The sequence below is a fragment of the Dasypus novemcinctus genome, chromosome 18 (assembly GCF_030445035.2).
Source record: "Dasypus novemcinctus isolate mDasNov1 chromosome 18, mDasNov1.1.hap2, whole genome shotgun sequence".
Classification (NCBI taxonomy): Eukaryota; Metazoa; Chordata; class Mammalia; order Cingulata; family Dasypodidae; genus Dasypus; species Dasypus novemcinctus.
In genome coordinates, this window is record NC_080690.1 from 7,713,031 (window position 1) to 7,733,537 (window position 20,507).

A 20,507-nucleotide genomic window follows, 5' to 3' on the forward strand; every position below is an offset into this window, starting at 1 on the left:
TTTTTATCGGGATTGTACTGAATCTGTAGATCAGTTTTGGTAGGATAGACATCTTAATAATATTTAGTCTTCCTATCCATGAACAGGGAATATTCTTCCATTTATTTAGGTCTTCTTTGATTTCCTTGAACAATGTTGTGTAGTTTTCTGTGTATAAGTAGTTTACCTCTTTAGTTAAATTTATTCCTATTTGATTTTTTACTATTGTGAATGATATTTGATTCCTGCTTTCCTCCTCATATTGCTCATTATTGGTGTACAGAAATGCTACTGATTTTTGTGCATTTATCTTGTAACCTGCAACTTTACTGAACTCATTTATAAGTTCTAGAAACTTTGTTGTAGACTTCTCTGGGTTTTCTATGTATAGGATCATATCATCTGCAAATAGTGAAATTTTGACTTCTTTCCAGTTTGGATGCCTTTTATGTCTGGTTCTTGCCTCAGTGCTCAAGCAAGTACTTCTATGACTATGTTAAATAGGAGGGGTGATGTTGGACATCCTTGTCTTGTTCCTGATCTTAGAGGGAAAGATTTTAGGATTTCACCATTGTAAATGATGTTAGCTGTGGGTTTTTCATATATACTCTTTATCATGTTCAGAAAGTTTCCTTCTATTCCGATCTTTTGCAGTGCTTTAATCAAGAAAGGGTGTTGTATTTTGTCAAATGCTTTTTCTGCATCTATAGATATGATCATTTGATTTTTTTCTTTCAATCTGTTCATGTGGTGTATTAAATTAACTGATTTTCTTATGTTGAACCATCCTTGCACACCAGGAATAAACTTCACTTGGTGATGGTGTATAATTTGTTTAATGTGTTGTTGAATATGACTAGGAAGTATTTTGTTGAGGATGTTCATGTCAAGGTTCATTAGAGAGATTGGTCTGTAATTTTCCTTTCTTGTGGTGTCTTTGTTTGGTTTTGGTATGAGAGTAATGTTGGCATCATAGAATGGGTTAGGCAATGTTCCTTCTGTTTCAATTTTTTTTGGAAGAGTTTAAGCAAGATTGGTGTTAGTTCTTCTCAGAATGTTTTGTGGAATTCACCTGTGAAGCCATCTGGCCCAGGGCTCTTTTTATTTGGGAGGTTGTTAAGGACTGATTCTATCTCTTTACTTGTGATTGGTTTGTTGAGATCGTCAACTTCTTCTTTTGTCAATGTAGCCTGCTTATGTATTTCTAGGAATTTGTTCATTTCCTCTAAATTGTTGTTTTTGTTGGAATATAGTTTTTCAAAGTATCCTCTTATGATAATCTTTATTTCTGTGGGATCAGTGGTTATATCTCCTTCCTCATTTCTTATTTTGTGTATTTGCATCTTCTCTCTTTTTCTCTTTGTTAATCTAGCTAAGGGTTTGTCAATTTAATTGATTTTCTCAAAGAACCAGCTCTTGGTTTTGTTTATTTTTTCAAGTGCTTTCTTATTTTCTATTTCATTTACTTCTGCTGTGATCTTTGTTATTTCTTTCTTCTTTCTTTGGGGTTAGTTTGTTGTTTTTTAACTAATTCCTCCAAGTGTGCATTTAGTTCTTCAACTTCAGCTCTTTCTTCTTTTTTGATGTATGAATTTATGGCTATAAATGCCCTTCTCAGTACTGTTTTTGCTGCATCCCATAAGTTTGGATATGTTGTGTTATCATTTTCATTAGTTTCAAGGTAGTTATTAATTTCTTTTGAGATTTCCTCCTTGACCCACTGTTTTTCTAAGAGTGTGTTGTTTAACTCCCAAATCTTGGTGCCAAATCTGGGTCTCTGGCCCTTGCAGATTTCCAGCTTCATTCCACTGTAATCAGAGAAATTATTTTGTATGATTTCGATATTTCTGAATTCATTGAGACTTTTTCTGTGGCCTAGCATGTGGTCTATCTTGGAGAATGATCCATGTACACTTGAGAAGAATGTATAGCCTGCTGTATTTGGGTGTAATATTCTGTATATGTCTATTAGGTCCAGCTCCTCTAATATATTGTTCAAAGTCTTTGTTTCTTTATTGATCTCCTTCGAGATGTTCTGTCCGAAGTTGATACTGGTGTACTAAAGTCCCCCATTATAACTGTAGAGGCATCTATTCCTTCACTTAGTTTTTCCAGTGTTTGCCTCACGTATTTGGAGGCACCCTTGTTAGGAGCATAAATGTTTATGATTGTTCTTTCTTCTTGAAAGATTATCCCTTTCACTAATATGTAGTGTCCATCTTTGTCTCTCACAATTGTTTTGCATTTAAAGTCTTTTTTGTCTGATATTAATATAGCCATTCCTGCCCTTTTTTGGTTATTGTTTGCTTGTAAGATTGTTTTCCAGCCATTCACTTTCAACCTCCTTGAATCCCTGGGTCTAAGATGTGTTTCTTGCAGACAGCATATAGATGGGTCATATTTCCTTATCCAATCTTCCAGTCTGAGACTCCTGACAGATGAGTTTAATCCATTGACATTCAGTGTTATTACTTTCAAGGAATTACTTATATTAGCCATATTTTCTTTGGATTTGTGTTTGTCATATTCTGTTTGATTTTCTTTTTGTTTTTGTCTTTTTAGTTGCTCTTACACTCTCTTCCAATTCTGTCTCTCTTGTTTTTTTTCTTTCTTCCTGCAGAACTCCCTTTAGTATTTCTTGAAGGGCAGGATTCTTGTTGGCATACTCTCTTAGTTTCTGTTTATCTGTGAATATTTTGAACTCTCCATCATTTTTGAATGCTAACTTTGCTGGATAGAGTATTCTTGGTTGGAACTTTTTTCTTTTAGTACCTTGACTATGTCATACCACTGCCTTCTTGTCTCCATGGTTTCAGATAAGTAATCAGCACTTAATCTTATGGAGCCTCCTTTGTATGTGATGGTTCTCTTTTCTCTTGCTGCTTTTAATATTTTCTCTTTGTCTTGAGCATTGGATAACTTGACAAGTATATGTCTTGGGGTGGGCCTGTTGGGATTTATGTTGTTTGGGGTGTGCTGTGCTTCCTGGACATGTACATCCATCTCCCTCAAGAGGTTTGGGAAGTCTTCAGCCATTATTTCCTCCAACACCCCTTCTGTCCCCTTTCTCTTCTCTTCTCCTTCTGGGATGCATATAATACGTATGTTTGTATGTTTTGCATTGTCATTCAGGTTCCTAAGCCCCTGCTGGATTTTTTCTATCTTTTTATCGACCAGTTCTATTGTTTGATTTCAGATGTACTGTCTTCCACATAACTTAATCTCTCCTCTGCCTCTCTGAGTCTGCTGTTATTTGCTGAGTGTATTTTTGATATCTTGAATTGTGCTGTTCATCACCATCATATTCGTTATATTTTTGAGTATTATTGCAATTTCTTCTGTATTCTCTCCAATTGTTTTCTTCATATTCTTAATCTCTTCCTTCACCTCATCGAATTGGTCCCTAATATATGTTTTGAGATCTTTAATTACTTGTTCGATGTTCTGCTCCTCTTCCTGGTTTTCAGTTTGTTCATTGGATTGGGGCATGTTTTCTTGATTATTGGTTTGGTTTGTAATTTTTTTGTTGCTGTCTGGTCATCGTTTTATCTTGACGGGTTTAGTAAGTTGCTTAGCTTCTTTGTCTGGTTTGGAGTTTAAGTAGTTATTGTTTTTTGCATGCGTGTCAAGTCTTCTCTTTGTCGCTTTGTTCTTCTTATTCTATTTCCTTGTTGTTGGCTAAGTTCACTTGAAGGAAAATATTAGGGCCAGAGAAAGCAAAAGGAGTAAGAAAATGAATAATAGTATTACTGATAGTTAATATTAACAGAGGAACCATGTGAGATATAGGAAAATGGATATTAGACTCATGTAAGGTATGTAGAGTTATAACAGTAAGAAAAGTAGAGTAGATAAAAATCTGAATATGGGGAGGAATACGGTGTGAATTAAAAGGCCTGTGTGTTCAGGAGAGAGGGAAAGAGAAAAGAGAGGACAATAATATAAAGAATGAATATAAGGCAGAAAACAGAGCAAAGGTATTAGTAATAAAATGTCAAAAAATAATAGGAGGGCTAACAAAGAGAGGTGTAATGTAAGAGAAACAATCAATGATGGAGGATAGAAAGACGTAGAGGAAAGGGAATAGTGTTGCTGGCCAAAATCAATACACACAGAAAAGAGTAAATGGAGGATGAGGAAATACAGCAAACGTGAAGCTCTCCCTGCAGCACCTAATGTAAGAAGAATAAGAAAGCAGAGAAAGAACGAGAGAAAAAAGGGGACAAAAGGGAGTGGGGAAGTAAGCAGGAAAAAGAAAAAGAGAAAGAAAGAAAAAAGGGCCTTGGGGGGATAAAGAGGAAGGAAAAACAAGGAAAAACCAACCAAATACTAGGGAAAGTTTCAAGCAAGGAATCCTGTTTGTAGTTAAATAAAACGCTTAGGGATCTGACGTTCCCCCTTTTCTCCCTTCCTCACTTCCCTCTCTCTGAAGCAGCAGGAAAGCTGCCTGAGAGGTCCGGTAGGAGATTCAAGTGGGTCCTTGTTGAATCAGCTCCGCACATAAAACAATGACTCTTAATTTCCAGAGTGAGAGCACCCACACCTCACCAGGAACCCCAAGTATGCTATTGGAGGCTTGGAAGCAGCTCCTACAGTCTCTCTCCTTTAGGTGTGCTATGAGAGGGCTTGTTGATTTTCTGACTCCATCTTCTCCCAGACCAAGTTTTCTATCCCAGGGTATTTAGGTGACTCGGGCTTTCTCAGCAGATTCGCCACTCCTCTCTTCGCACTCTCCCCAAGGCAGCCGGTATGCTCCTCCAAGTGCAAAAAAACAAAAAAAGGGGGGGGGGGGAGAATCACCAGAAAATTGAACCCACACTAGCCAGACCCCCCAACTGCATCCCCCACCGAATCCCTCCTACCCATGGAGTCAGTCCAGAACCGGAGGGCTAGGGCAATCCTGGACCTTTGGGAGCGCTGGACTTGGGAAATGGAAGTCAGGTACTCTGCAGACCCAGGGCACGTAGGTATGTGGAACACAGCTATGGGGACTCAGGGTCACGGGCCTGGGGACCACGCATCCGGGGTCCACGTGGCCCAGGAATGCCACCACACAACCGACAGTTCTCAGGAAACACTGCGGCCACCAGCCCCAGGGGGAAGGGTCCCGCCAGCCCCAGCCCATAGCTTCCAACCTTTGTACTTGCAAGCCGCAATTCTACCTTTAGCAAGCATCACCTCCGCTGCTCTCTCCAAATCGATGTCCACACACCCTCTGCCCTGCAAGCCCCCAGGACAACCCGCTCCAGCAAGACTCCAACCCCACTCAGCTGCCTCTTCACAGGAGAGACCGTGAGGTGCACTCACTCAGACACCTTCTTCCTAATTCCTAACTAATTCTTAACTTTCATTAGCTTCTTCTCCAGCTCACAAGTGGTGGGCAGCAGCAGATCTAGCCCTCCTAACTCAGCTCCCGTTTGTGAGGTCTCCCCTGCCTGGCCCCTTTGGCCAAAACACCGTTTGTTCTTCTTGGCCAGTAAGCAACAAACGAGCGGCTTTCAAAAAGATCTGTTCCCCTTCCCAAGAGGGCATCCTTGTAAGCATGGACGCTGGAGCCAGGCACCTGAGAGTGACTCTCAACCCTGCCTTACCATACTTGGCTCATGAGTTTTGGCCAAGACACTTAATCTTTCAGTGCCTCAGTTTTCTTTGCTGTAAAATGGAGAGAAAAATAGTTCCTTCCTCACAGTTGTTTTGAGGATCAATGAGAACAGGTGAGAAGCACTGAGGACAGTTGCGGTTACATAGCTGCTTGATGAGAGATATTATCTGATGCAGTCAACGGCATTAAGGACAGGGACACATGGAATCCTTGGGCCCCACTTCCCACCTGCACCCAGACCAGCAGCCACCCATTGCTCTGGTTTTATGTAATGAGGAAAGCTAGTGATTCAGTCTTGGAGACAAGAAACAGGCTGGTGGATAGTGGCCGACTGGTTTCCTGGTGGGTGAATGGGTGGGTATGGACCGCAGAAGAATGCAGGTGGATGGCCAGCATTTCAGCCTGAGGCCCTGACGGCCCAGGACTGCTGGGGAGAGGCCTGGGCAGTGGGGGGCGGGCCTCAGGCTCTCCAACACATTCATCTATTGGGGTACTGCTTCTGGCTAAGATTCTCTTTGAAGAAAGAGGCCCACTGCAGCCCTCCCATCCCTCAAAGAAAGTTTGCAGACCACTGGATCATATAACCTTGTTATGGGAGGTCGGAGAGAGGAAAAGACCAACTTCCAAACCTATGCTGCACTATGCAGGAAGACTAAGGTGGATATTCCATTTCTCCTTCATTTTCACGTCATTTCAGGAGTAAGTCTGCAGGCTTCTTTGCAGCTTGCTGAACCTTAACACTAACGGTAGATTTTCAAGGCTCTTTGCCCCATGCCTTCAGTGGAGATCTGCCTTTGAGGTGACTGTTCTGGGCATGGCAGCAAGAAGAAATGACAGAGATGGAATTCTGTTTTCCACAGATGGAATTTCCCCAGTTATTGCTAAACCCTTGATATCAAGGTCATCTATTCCCGCCATGTCTACGTTCTCTCTTCCAAGAAAAGCAAGTTTGAAACCAATTTGAAGCAGTGAGGCTGTGTGGAGGCTCACCTTGGCAGGGTTGGAAGAGACTAAGGCAACGACTGGAGAGGCCGTCAAGGAACGGACCTTCCAGCACAAGCCAGGCACCCGGGTGCTGCTGCCCGGCCTGCTGAAGTCGTGACACAGCTGCCAAGTAAAAATGACACTATTCCATTCATAAATCAGGTCACCCTGTATCAATGATAATTTAGCAAGAACCAGTGTAAAAATCACAAACCATCAGAAGGCCTTTCCCATTAAACTGTTTTATTAGGTTAATGAGACAGCATAAAGACAGTTCATTTTGTTTGGTACCCTTCTAGAAAATATTTCAAATTTTAAATGAACTTCCAATACATAAAACAATTACTTTACCATACACAAATTTCAGGTCAAAATACAACACTCTGTTTCTGTTTTCTTACAGTTATAAAATCCAGTCAATACAAACTACATAAAAAAGATAAAACACTTTCACTGATCCTTGGTACAGGAGAACAGCACAACTGCAACATGTTCCCAGAGCACAGGTTCCGTGCTCATGAAGGGGCTGCCCTTTAGTCACCCCACAATATACTTAAAGCATGTCAACAAATAGGTGCTACTTAATTTAGAAAGTCAACACAATCCTTTCTGCATCAGCAATACTTATAAACCATAAAGCACTTTTGCAAGAAAGGTGACTAAATTTCATTTCTGACTTTGCTAAATTTCATTGTTGCAAAGGAATAGAAAATTACTCCACAAAACAAACCAATACACTTGGACCCCAGGATGTAAAACATGCTGTTTCAACTGAATCAAGTTAGCACAATTTCTCTACTCTCCCACTGAATTCAGGGAGTACAATTTTACAAGTTGCAACCTTCTGGGACTTTAAATATTTCAAACTTTCTATATAATTTCTTCTGTTGTCCTTTTTCTGTTACAAATCCCAGTTTTTCAGTAGTGTATATTTCTTTAAAGATTAGGATACTTAAATCACACACAAAATAACTTCATATGAATACCCATCTAACTAGGATTCTCAACTTGGGGATTTTACTAGTTAATAAAAGCTGTAGGAATTACATTTTAAAAACTAATATTCTGTATGTAGCATGACAGAACATATGTTAATTATGTGAAGATTTGGGTTCTATAGAATGACTTGCTTTTGTCTCAGAATATACTGTCCTGATGGTATTGAGTGCATTAAAACGACAAATCAACAGTCTGCTAGAAACTGACAGGGTGACGGCAGTTTGTTTAGGGCCAGGCACCTCGGGGACCACCAACGGCAGAGACGCTGGCCCTTCTGCTGTGCCACAGCCTGCTGCAGCGAGCAGCCCTGACTGTGGGAGAGGCAGACTGAATTGGCAAGGCTGTGCTAAGGAGGTTTCCTTGACAGTTAGTTCTCCCTCAGAGGAGACAGATACCCGTGATAGAAAACAAATGACTGTACATGTTTATCAGGGATTATGGATGGATCTCATTCACAGACAGATAAACCAAAGTCCTCGGCAGCAGTGACACTCAGGGGTAAACGCACAGTATAGCAGGCCTGCTCGTGGTGCTTGTGCAGCAGCCTCTGCCGTGAGGAGAGTGCATCTGGTAGAGGGGTGTCTGTGAAATCTGTTGCTCACTCCTCATTCTTTGATGCACCTCACAGAACTGGTTGCTATGGTTGTTCAAAATGTCTGCTGAGGCCACAGTGATTTTTTTTATGGATGTCACAACTCACAAATGGTATGATACAAAACAAAACAACTGTCACTACATCACTGAGGACCGAAGGGGTAGGAGTAGGGAACCAAATGGAAGCTGTTATTGAGTTCAAAATGAAGAGTCCCATCAGCAGAAAAAGGCCACTGATTATTTAATTCACCAAGTTTTGCTAAATAGCCTGTGCTTTTCTCAACTGAAGGCCACTTGATAGATTTTCCAACTTAAAAGTATCTACCCCATGGGATTTGGTTGATCTGTTTTCATGCAGATAGGAAGATGTTATAAACCCACATATACTGAAGGTTTCTTAAGCTGATGATACTCTACCCTTTGTCCTATCTACCAGACTCTACATGACTTTTTACAAAGCCTAAGAGTCTAACACAATGATTATATGCTAGATTAATAATAATACATTTCTTTTCTGGAGTTTCTTCTGCACAAAAATTCCTTCGGAAAAAAATATGAGAAGATGGTGTCATTATTGTAAGTAGGCAATTCAAATTTCTGATTTTATTCACAAAGTGGATTGCAGTATGTTTTTAAGAGCTAAATAGAGGAAAGGAAACAAAGGCCTTCCTTTCATCTGTGCTAATAGAAGCTAGAGTGGTACAGAATAGAGTCCACCTGGAGATGTCCTGAAGTGGTTCTGCAGACAGCGCACAGGAAAGGGGGGTTTATACCAGTTTCCAGAGGCTCCCTGGGCCCTGCTGCATCTCCCTTGATCACTGGGTCTGCCCAGGGCCATGGATGGATGCTGAGGTAGTTTGCTGGCCTGGCGCCCCCTGGGCAGGCCCGGAAGGTGGGACTGACCTGGGTCGGAGGTGGGCTGCTCTAGTCTAGCCTGTGGGAGGCACCCAGGACATGGTGATGGGGCTGGTTCCTCGGCAGCCAGTGCCCCTGGCCATGCAGAACGCCAGCCACAAAGGCGCCCGTTAGGGGCACCCAGAAGAACGCGTTGCTCAACAAACAGGTCTACAGATCGAGGCCTGGACAACGAAGTCTGGGCCACCAGAAGTCTCTTCTTTTTCCTTTTGGTTACACAATTCAAGCAGTGGGAAAGCCAGGCTAGGGGTAGAGAGGGGTGGAGGCCCAGAGGGTAGGGTGGGAAAGTGACCGCCAAGAAGAGGGGACAAAATGTGAACATGACTCAAATTACCTCTCCCCATCTTGACTAAAGGTCTCCCCAAACTGGCACAGAAAGAACTGTCAGCTGTGGGAGGGGTCAATTTTCTCAAAAAGATCCCAACTGGCAGGATCCTGGGTAACCAGAAGACACAGGCAAGAAAACCGACACTGGCTCAAACAACAGGCTATTAATAAGTGAAGATGACTTAGGAAACGGGAGAAGACAGAGTAAGAAAAACTGGCAACTCCAGACAAGGGGGCTCGTGGCGGCCTGGACCTTCTGCCCAGTCTGTAAGCTTGAGCACTGAGCGCCTGTCCGTGGTTTCTGGGCTCCTCCTTCCTAGTTAGGGGTGTCAGGGGGACACACAGGTAGCCACTGAGATTTGCCTGCAACCTCCAGAGTCAGAGTGAAACTGCAGTGAGCTCTCAGAGGAGAAGATGACCCGATCAACCCATGAGAATTAGAGCCTTTGGAAATCCTTCTCAAAAGATGGCAAAACCATCCACAGCAAGGCCACTGACACCCTGAGCTGGAAGGCTGGAAGAGATGAGCCGCTCCAGCTCCCCCGTGCAGGATGCCCCTCGACAGTGTCCCAGGCCATGGCATCCAGGCCCTGTGTCAAGGGATATTTTTACCGAACTCTCTTAGATCTGTAGATGCACTGAGATTAAAAAATATGTAATGCAAGAATCACTATTCTAGCTGACATTACAGTTTTAGGAAAATCTCTAGATATAAGGGTATTTCTGAGAGTTCCATGAAAATCAAACACCTACGTGCAAACGGCAAGGATGGCTGTGGCTGTGCGCCTTAAGGAGCAGTCGGCAGAATGAAGTGGTAATGGGTGGGGGGGGGGGGGAAGAACAGCTTAGAGAGGGAAGGCTAAAAAGGAACAAGTCTTGATGGGAGTACCACGGAAGGCCCATGTTTTATCATGAGGCAGCTATCTGACGGTCCTAAAATTAATTTAAAATCTCTCTACAGGTCAAGAGTCCCACCAGGCTAGCCCCCCCTGCCCAAGGCCTCCAAACTTGCTGAGGTCCCTCCAACAGCGGTACCTGCAACGAGCTGCTCAATACAGAGCTCCAGCGCCCGTCCACTGGGGCACAGGGAGGAAAGTGATGTAACTAGAGCCCAGCCCCCCCACAAATATGCTCATTTTTTTCCTTCAAACAGCTGGCTATGTTCAAATTATTGATGACCGCCCCACACATTTTTTTCAACTTCATGTGGCAACTACCCTTTTTGAACCTAGATGTAAGAATTCACATTTAGCCATTGTAGTTGAATGTAAATCCCCACTTCTGTTTTCTACATTTTCATGAAGTTACTGATAAAAACATTAAAAAGCACACTGTTAGAAACCCTCACTCCAAGCTAACAGGGATCCATTCCCATAACCAGCGGTCAAGCTGAATGACCACGCAACCAGCTCTAAGTCTTACTTCTCAATCTTTTCCCAACCCTATTTCTAAATTCTCTTTCTTACTTTATCAAATATCACATTAAGATAAGCTGGGTATGTCACATACTGCTAAGTCTACTGGTCCCATAATCAGAACTGGGAAGGAAATGATATCATAGAAGGCTTAAGTAGCTCACTTTTGTATCACTTTAAGTAAGCTGCCTTTGTCGAAATGTAGAAAAGTTCTTCACACACACTTGTAACACAAATTGTTTGTTTGCTTGTTTTTAAGTTTCACATAACATCCAAGTTAAGAAAGCATAGTTGAGGTCTCCTAATCTCAGAGATTTAGAAAATGTCCAGTTTATATGACCAATATAGATTACTTCACCTTTGATATTTTATTGAAAAAAAGAAAAATTCAACTTTGGTAAAGTTAAGCATTATTAGAGAGCTTAAATTAGGCAAACTATGAACTCAGACTTATTTATAACAATTCAGTATTCTTATTTTTTCCAGACACATCTCCCTCCTGGCCAGGATAGTGCAAAGCTCAATATTCGAACTATGTATTTTGGAATGATTTTAGCTATCTCGAAACAGCCTACATTCAAGTATTAGAGATGTAAAGGGCAGTGGCAGCACAGGTCTAGAAAGTGAATCATTTCATCAACATAAACATACCTTTCCTTGAGAACACGTGGAGGCTGAAGGTTTCACCATGCTGTCTACTCCCAAGGCTGCACTGGCGCCTTCTACGGCCCTTTCTCTTCCTACGTCCAGGGCTGGCAGCTAGATTAATGAGCCCGAAAGACAACACAGACAAAACAGAGGGTCAGCAGTCAGAACACACAGTCCGAGAGCTGTGGACGTCGGGCAGGCAGCTGAGCCTCTCACAGCCTCAGTTCCTTCCTGTAGAAGGAGGAGCAGGACACCCATCTCTACTGGGTGGAAGTAAGGACGAGAGGGACGTCCTGGGCCACAGGGGTCGTCCAGCAGATGAGCTGACTGGGCTGCTTTCTTCCTTCCTCCTTCAGATGCACAACAAACTAACCAAACTGTCAACCTCCTCAAAAGCTGTGGGGCTGGGGTCCAAAATCATCTGAACAAAATCTAAACCTACACGGTCTAGATTAAATAGCTTTTTTGAACTAGGTAGTTCCCCCCCCCCCAAATTACTAATTTTATAGAACTATCACAATATTTCCCCCTCAGACCAAGAGAGGAAAATACCCCAGTCACATACATTATTTCATGTATATCTCCCCACTACTAAACTTGTGCTTGAGGAGTTTTTCTAGGCAGAAAAATTTTCAGAATTTAAAACAAGTTAATTATTTTCAGGGTATCAGCCAGGTCTTTCTTGTAAACAAATAAATGATCCCTTACATGTTAAAAGTAAAGAAAGAGAATGGCTATAATTACTATACAAAGGGCATTTGTAAATGGGGATGCTCTTGAAAAATCCCTCAACCAGCTAACCCTCACACTAGAGTTGTATCTTAAAGTGCTGGTAGAGCCTCACGTAGCTAATGACAAGGGACTGGGAACAAAGACACAGTCTAGGAAGTAAGCAAAAGGCCCAGAAACAACTAAGATTGGTCTTCTGAGTCTATACAATTTTACACAGCCTGATACTCATGGGAGAACCCCTTATATTTCAATTTTAGGCTTACTAGTTTCAGACCAGATTCTAATAGTCCTTGGGTTTTTCAGTAAAAGGATATTGGGACTTACAGTGAAGGAGCAGAGAACCTAAGCGAGCGTAGCCATCATGGAATCCAGTGAGGGGACAGACCCCACCCACCAGGCCTCGAGGTGCCTCTGCGTGCAGAGCAGGGGCTGTTATAACAGCAGCCACCATTTGTGTGCAAGATACTCCTCGAGCCCTCACATTCTTGTCTTTAGTTAACCTGCGCAACAACCCTAAGAGGTAGCTTCCCGTTATCTTATTTCTACGGGTAAGAAGCACTTCTGCAGGCCTCCAAGCCCTAAGTGGTAAGGCTGCAAACCCAGGTGGGCCGACGTGGAAGCCCGTGCTCTTCTCCACGGGGCGCCCTCAGGGAAGGATTTGCAATATGTACAGAAATTGTCCTCAGAATAATAAAAATAAGAGAGTTGGAGTTTTAAAGGCTTAGGTAGGCCTTGGTTCTCCTGGAAACTACTTACAGGAAATGTCTCGTGTCCTGCTGCTAGATAAACATGGTGCTAATGGACTGCCACTTGAGGGGAAGCTGCCACCCCGCGCAGGAACAAGCCCTTTTCTCTAAAAAGCACAAGCATAAAAATTACATCTTACCAACGCATGAGAAAGCAGTTGGTTTAGAGTTAACCTGGCCCTTGCGCTATTCCTTGTATGACAGGTGTAAAACTGTAAACTGGTGCCTGGAAGGGAAGAGCCTCTCCCAGAACCAAGGCTCGCAGCCTCCTCACCTCCTGAGCAGAGGCGCGGAGCTGCCGGCAGAGCCAGCAGTGCCAACCTGCAGCAGCCCGGCCAGGAGGAGGCTGCCCGGGCCGATCAGATCCCGTGCCCTCAGGTCCAGAGCAGGCCTCTGTGGCAGGGCCAAGCCCATGCTTAGGGGACACTTTAAGAGCTCCCCCAGGAACTAACAGAGAGGAGGAACTTAGTAATGGCTCTGTACTTTCACCAAAATTAAAGACTACTGGGAAATAAATTCTTAAAAAAACACTTAAAAGATCCTTAAACTGCTATAATAGCACCTCAAGAAAAAGAAAAATCAGTAGCCCCAAATATCTAAATTCCAAACACTGGATCAAATTACAGATAGGCAAGCTTCCCAGTCTGATCCTAACAAGGATGGAAATTAAACCCTCTATTTTCCACAGCAGTTGTATTTAAATATATTACTTTTCTATGTTATGAAAACACAGCCTTGTAAATACTCTTTAAAGTTCAAGTTGAGTTTCAAGTAATCACTTAGCAGCAGCGCTAGGAGAATAATTGTTCCTCCTGATTAAAAGTGCCTATTTTTTAAAAAAGTAGTAAAATGGAAAAAAATGCCTCAGAGAATTGTATTCCTCAAGGCCGCTTACTGCTTGCTTCCAGGCTTTTGTTAAAGGACAGAATGTGTTGCATTCTTCTAAATTGGCAGGAGATCAAGCACAACACTACATAATGAGGTAGGTGAGAACAGAGCTTTTCCTATAAACACAAAGAACAAGGGAATAAATGCATGTAATTCTCATTACATTAAACAGGAAACATGATAAAGCAAGCTACATATAGTTATATTTAAGCCTCGTTCACTGGTGTAACTTTAAAAAATTTAACCCAAAGTTCTAAGGTACATTTGTAATAGATGAATAAGAAAAACAAAAATAAGGTACTTAACCTAATTTTTGAACTGAAATGCTAAAAGTAATAAATAAAAATAACTCACCAACAAGAAAGAAAGATGAAACCACAATCATTTACTTGTGATCTGAATTATTTAAAATAGTCATTTATTTTCATGGGTGTCTGGGAGGGGTGCAGGGGGGCTCCCAGGCTCAGTGGCTGTCATTCTCTCAGACTCTTCCCCACCCCCTCACCCTGTCCCTAACTCAAATCACAGTGATTTAAGAATTTACAAGGCATGGCTTGGTTATTACAGGTAGGAAAGAAAGTTCCACAATTTTGTTAGCCAAGAGGACCTCGATAACAAAAATTATAATTTTGTCCAAATTTCAGTTGTACTGAAAGTTAATAAGAGTAGCTTTTACCTCAATATAAAAAAGACAAACATCAACTGTAGCAAAGATAGCACACCAATGCAAAATGTTAATAACAGGGAAAACTGAGTGTAGGGGGTGGTATATGGGAAATCTGTATTTTCTGCATGATTTGTCTGCAAGTCTACAATGGCTCTAATTTTTTTTTTAAAGCTGCCTATAAACAAAAATACAGGGTCAAAAATTAAAAAATTAAAAAGACAAGAAGGCAACAGATTTCTCACTACAATATTACATTATGCAATGTAATTTTATTTATTAGATATTAAAGGGAAGGAATTTAATAGTCTAATTACTTACAGAACTCCAATGATAGAAGTGAAAAAGAACAAACTTTCCTAAACTGTATACACTTGACCAAAGAATTTGGAATCATGATTGAATTCATGAGACAAAGGTGCAGATATTTTAAAAATAAGGTAGTAATGTAATTACTTCTGAAAAATACAAAACTTTAAAAGGTTTTATCAGGTGGCTTGCCAAAAATATGAAAAAAAAATATATAGTTTAATGCTACTGAGCTTTCATAGCCAGCAGGCAGGGCAAACACTCGACTGAGGCCACGCCTTCTCAAGTTTGGACAAGGGAGTCACTTCACATCCTTACCATTAATTTCTATAATTTTTTAATCTGCTGTAAAGAATACTTAAAGGCTGATATTGCAGGGACAGATGCAGGACATTCTATATCCTGTCATAACCCACTGAATGGACTGGGAGAGAGTGTAAACTACAACATAAACTATAATCCATGCGGGGTAGCAGTGCTCCAAAACGTACTCATCAAATGCAATGAATGTACCACACTAATGAAAGAAGTTGTTGATGTGAGAGGAGTGGGGGGTGGGGGGAGTGGGGTATATGGGAAGCTCTTATATATATATATATTTTTTCTCTTATATTTTTTAATGTAACATTTTGTGTTATCTATGTATCTTTAAAAAAAAGGATAATTTTTTAAAAAAAGAATACTTCAAGGATTACTATTAAAACCAGCAAAATGTTTTCCTCAACTTTCCAAGAAAATTTCTTTTCCCTCATTGGTTGTATGTGCTATAGAGGAAACTTCAACTTCTTAAAAGTAAAAACAGCTTCTCTTTCAAACACAAATGCTTACTTCAATTCTTATGACCTTAGGAAATTCTTAAATTTCCTATAGCGAACTGAGAAAGAAAACCAATGGTCTTTCAGTTTTTATTGGTACAACTTGCAAAGATTATTTTGGTGGCTTACTCTGCACTACAAATGACGATTTTGTGATTAATAGGAAAATACTTGTACGCCTAAAAAAATCAAGTGAGGGTCTGGTGAGCTGAAGAGTGAATTGATAATCCAGAGACATGAATTCTGCTCCTGGCTTGAACTTGAATCTAAAGTGAGAAGTTAAATGATTTGCCTGGGCCTCAAAAACCGCTATATAAAGGGGATTGTATCTGCACCCCTCCCAGAGATGGGAGGAGCAAAGCATTCACCTTCTGGATAAGATTTTGAGCCCCACTTGAGGAAAACAAGCAGCCTTAAACGCGATCACCACCATTAGGTGTGCCGAGTTCTCAAAGCCCTTACAGAGCACACGGCGACCACGTGGCTGTGCATCATGGGTCAGGCACTTACAGGATTCAATACCACTTCCCATGCTTGGAAGCCAGCCCAGCTACGGACAAAGTTTTCTCCTTTAAAATTCCATAAAACGAGTCACTCCCAAAGAGCACTTTTTAACATCACAAATACACTACATTCAGTCATCAAATATTTACAGGCTACCTACTACAAGCCGGGTGCCAAGCTTAGTAGATGACTAAAATAGAGCCTGGGCACACAAGGAGTTTACCGCCCAGGGGCAGGGAGTCCCTCCTCGGGGTTACATTCCCAGGAAGCCACACACGATTCCCTGCCCCGTCCTGGGTGCTGATAAACTCTTGTTGATTAACCTAGGGCAGGCATGACTGCGCCGACCAGTCACATCTCTTGCCACTCTTCCCCCACTCATCTTCCTCAAGGGGAAGCGACAGATGAAGAGCTGCCTCACCTGTCCCTTCCATGGGTGCTTTTTAAGGGGCTTCCAGCACCTTTTAAGTCCATACAGTGAAAAGTCCGCCCATTCCTACCCCAGCTAATCAGATGTCACTGTTTGACCACTGAAGACGCCTCTTTTATCAAGAGAGCCACCGTTCTGGAAGGCAGTATTGTAGTGTTTTCGGCACTCCTTGGAAAATGCCTTGGGATCCCTGGTTCAGGACACTGAGTAAGAATGTACCCAGTGGAACCTGAATGAACCAAAGTAGTTTATCTGTATCTTTAAACACCTAACTTACTACCCATGGGTAACTTAGGTGCCACAGCAAGAAGAGTCCTATCATTGCCATGTCTTGATATAAGGAATTTACTACCTATGGATTATCTGGGCAACTGCCCAACCCCCAATTTATAAATTATAAACATGACACTTCCAAACCACCAGTGAGGAAAAGATCATTAAAGTGGGAGTGCAATGTAACAGTTTAATACATACAATATACTGTCCGACACACCCTCAAATATCCTTTTTTGGGTGCTGCATAGTTTGAAAAAAGCTTACTGTGAGTTTTCAACTCTTCAGAGCAATAAATTAAGCTAAACATTGAACTGGAGCATTTCTTAGGTCAAATCTTTATAGCATACCAACTACTAGTTGGTCAACACTGTTTTTAATCCCACTAAAGAAGAGAAGTGCAAAACACCAAGTAAAACTTATTACAAACTACACACATTTCAATATTTATACTCAAAATGAGTTTAATACAGTAGTATAAACTGAAGGTCAGCAGGCTCAGTTTATCTGATGTACCAAAAAAAGTAATATATGTAGTTTGGAATGACAATTCAAAAAGTAAACATATATACAGATCCACTAAGCACACACACATACACACACATACACACACTCACTGACTCATTTGTATCCAGGATAGAAACACTATCCAAAACAAAACATAACTTCATTTTAAATTAAACACCTAAATCTTTGAAAAATCTACATTTGGATGTATTAAACAAAGAAACAAACAAACAAACCTACTTTACACTGTGGTCTAGAAGAGATCCTTTAAATATTCACTCACTATAACCTGAGACAACTTTCCTTCTGTTGATGAAATAATGAAAATATAAATTGCACTCCCCCAAAGATATTTATAGTTAAAATTTTAAAACCTATCATCAGCTGTCAATTGCAACATACACCTGGTGAAAGTGCCTTACAAAGAAAAAAAATTAAAAAATGTATCTAGAAACCATGTTTCAAGGCATAAGTGGAATGTTAAAACACAAACCTGCATGAAATGAGTTAAAATTTATTTCACGTTACTGAAATAATTTACAAAAAAAGTCATGATTTGGGAACATAATAAAATTAAATACACCCCTATACTTCAACACAATATTTTTATATTTATATATAAATATATAGTAAGATAACAGTTTGGCACTTAGCAGCTTTTACTGGTTATTGCATCCCATATTGTGTGGCAAATTTATTTTATAAAAACATTATCTAATTTCTGCAGCTACAGTGTCAATGAACTGAGTTAAAAAAAAACAAAACTATTTTTATAAAACGATTTTACCAAATTACACAGGCACTGATAATATTGCAATAGGAACCCATTCACTCCAACACAATGAATTGACTCCTTTAAGGGGGCTGATGTAGACTGGGAAGAATTTTAAACTTCAGAAATTAAAAAAGAGAATTGCTGACTATCATGGTTTTAATAGATTATCTGTTATTACTTTAAATGTACCTCAAATGCAGCTTCTGAATGAATGTACAGGGTATTTCACCAAGGAAAACTCACTTTTTGAACAATTTGTTTCTTCTAAAACGAACAGCTAATTGTAAAAAGAAATTATTCTTTCTTTGCAGTGGCCAAGAGGCTTGCTATAATTAAAAGATAAAGTCTCATTGGGAGAATGTGCAGAAAACAGCTGACTGACACCTAATAGAAGGGAAAACACCTGGCTTTGCTATACACATCAACTCTGACTGTAGTACCTGAACGTACAGCAAACCTGGCCTCTGGTATGCGAATGTGAAACCCTCACAGCTCTCTTTCCAAGCATCTTTGGGCCAGAGTGGAGAGTTAGGTGCCCACACGGAGCACCTTCTGGACCCTGTGGGCACGGCCTCTTTCAAAACAACTTTTGTAGAATTGTATTGACTTCTAACAGTTGGTGGATGGGAAAAACAAAAGCAATGTTTTATATGCATGTAACAGCATATAAATATTTCATACAGGAAATTTCTAGAAGAAATTCCTGTTCTTCAATTTACAACCAAAGGATACACACATACATTTATTAATAAATCATTAAGACAAAATGCTGCCTTGTGTCACTATATTCTAAGAGAAAGAAAAGCTGTAGAAACAATTAAAAAGTGAAGTATTGTATATTAAATTGATTAGAAATTTGATATTGCATAAAGTTCAAATTATGACACAATCAAGCACTTTGAAGTCCCTGATTTCACACTGAGGTGGTATAATTTGAATGAAAAACAGCGGTATCGTACCAGAGTAGCTCCACTACCAAAAGGCTTTCCCCACCAACGGGAAGTGGAGTAGAGTGGGCTGAAGCGGGAGCGAGAAACAGGAAAAGGAGGGAAGAAGGGCAAGATTCATTTCCTCTACTAAGAACAAAATGAAATTAAGTGAGGTAGTTTATTCTACCAGCCAAACTTTACTTGTAACATAATTGGTCTAAAACTCTTACCAGGAAACACTGGGAATATTCTACTATAAAGGCTAGATACTTAACAGAGATTTGCATTCTAAGACAAGTAATAAACAAGACTTTGTGTGCTTTCAGACAGATTATTTAAAAGGTTTTGATCCCCATATATTTTGTCTGGACCTTTTTTTTTTTTTTTAAGTCATGGCAAACCTTTATTATTTGTCTGACTCAGAGCTTTCTTTTATAAAATTTCCTACTCACTAATGTCTTCCTACTTACAAAATGATTTTGATTAATTGAAAAGGAAGAATGGCACTGCATGAGATCCTTCACAACCCCAAACGTCCTTCCTCAGAAATTACGGAGTGACATATCTTAATCTAAATTAACAGAAATTAGCAGCTCCCTTTAAATTCACATGAGGACTGCAACCTGACTCATTCATCGAATCTTTAGATTCCTAAGACAATATTATAAAAGAGAAATTTTGTTATCTTAGTTTCAATCCATCATAATATGATTAAAAAAAGATTCTTAGGACAGAGCACTGGTAATAAATGGAGACTAACTGGCACATAGTCCAATCTAATGCTTTAGGCACAAACCTTAATTTGTTGGGCAGAGGGAGGCATAATATTTCCTTCCAAGAGCAGTAGAAAAGCTATCTTGGTATGTCTGGTTATGTTGATTTGCATATATGAATTTTTTTTGTTTTTGTACCAAAGTCAGGTACATGACCACAGCAGTCAGATAGGAGGTCCCTTCACAGCCACACCTTAGTATTTTAACTTTGCTGTTTTACACTGTACCAATTCCCACTTCCCTTCTCCTTTTGACATTTACTAGCTTCCACTTGTCTGCAGACACATCTAACCAGAGGAACTGATTCCTCCCAGGTATTTCTCCAATAGTTAAATGTTCTCACAAACAAAAGCTGAGACTCAAGCTTTTTTAAGCATTATAAAACCACCAAAGAAGTTACCATCCAAAGCACAGCACAGTAAGTTTCAGCTGCTACTCTGAACTCCGTTATGGAAAGCTACGTTGTGGCGCACATGGGCCAGGATCTCTGATTCTGCTCTGCTTCCTCTTCAAGGTGAATGAACACGGATACGGAATAAGCCTTGCTGAAGCTGCAGGCGGAAGAGCTTGCAATTTGCAATACGTAAGGCTGCACAACCAGTGCGGCGGAGGTCGGATGGAAGAAGTGGTTTAGTGTGGTGCCAGGTTCCTGTGCTTCTTTTAAACTCACGCACATAGTCATAATTGGTACCTAAAACA

The 20,507-nt window shown here is 40.7% G+C and overlaps 1 protein-coding gene across 2 annotated transcripts in view; it reads right to left on the reverse strand.

Moving 5' to 3' along the window:
* Positions 1-6,789: 6,789 nt before the first annotated feature.
* GAN (gigaxonin) overlaps positions 6,790-20,507 on the reverse strand; it is a 79,684-nt gene continuing 65,966 nt past the window's right edge. For both annotated transcript variants that reach the window (XM_004449490.4, XM_071209047.1), the window contains exon 11: positions 6,790-20,499. In XM_004449490.4, the coding sequence (XP_004449547.1) occupies positions 20,318-20,499 (182 nt within the window). In that variant the 3' untranslated portion in view covers positions 6,790-20,317. The remainder of the gene's footprint in view (positions 20,500-20,507) is intronic.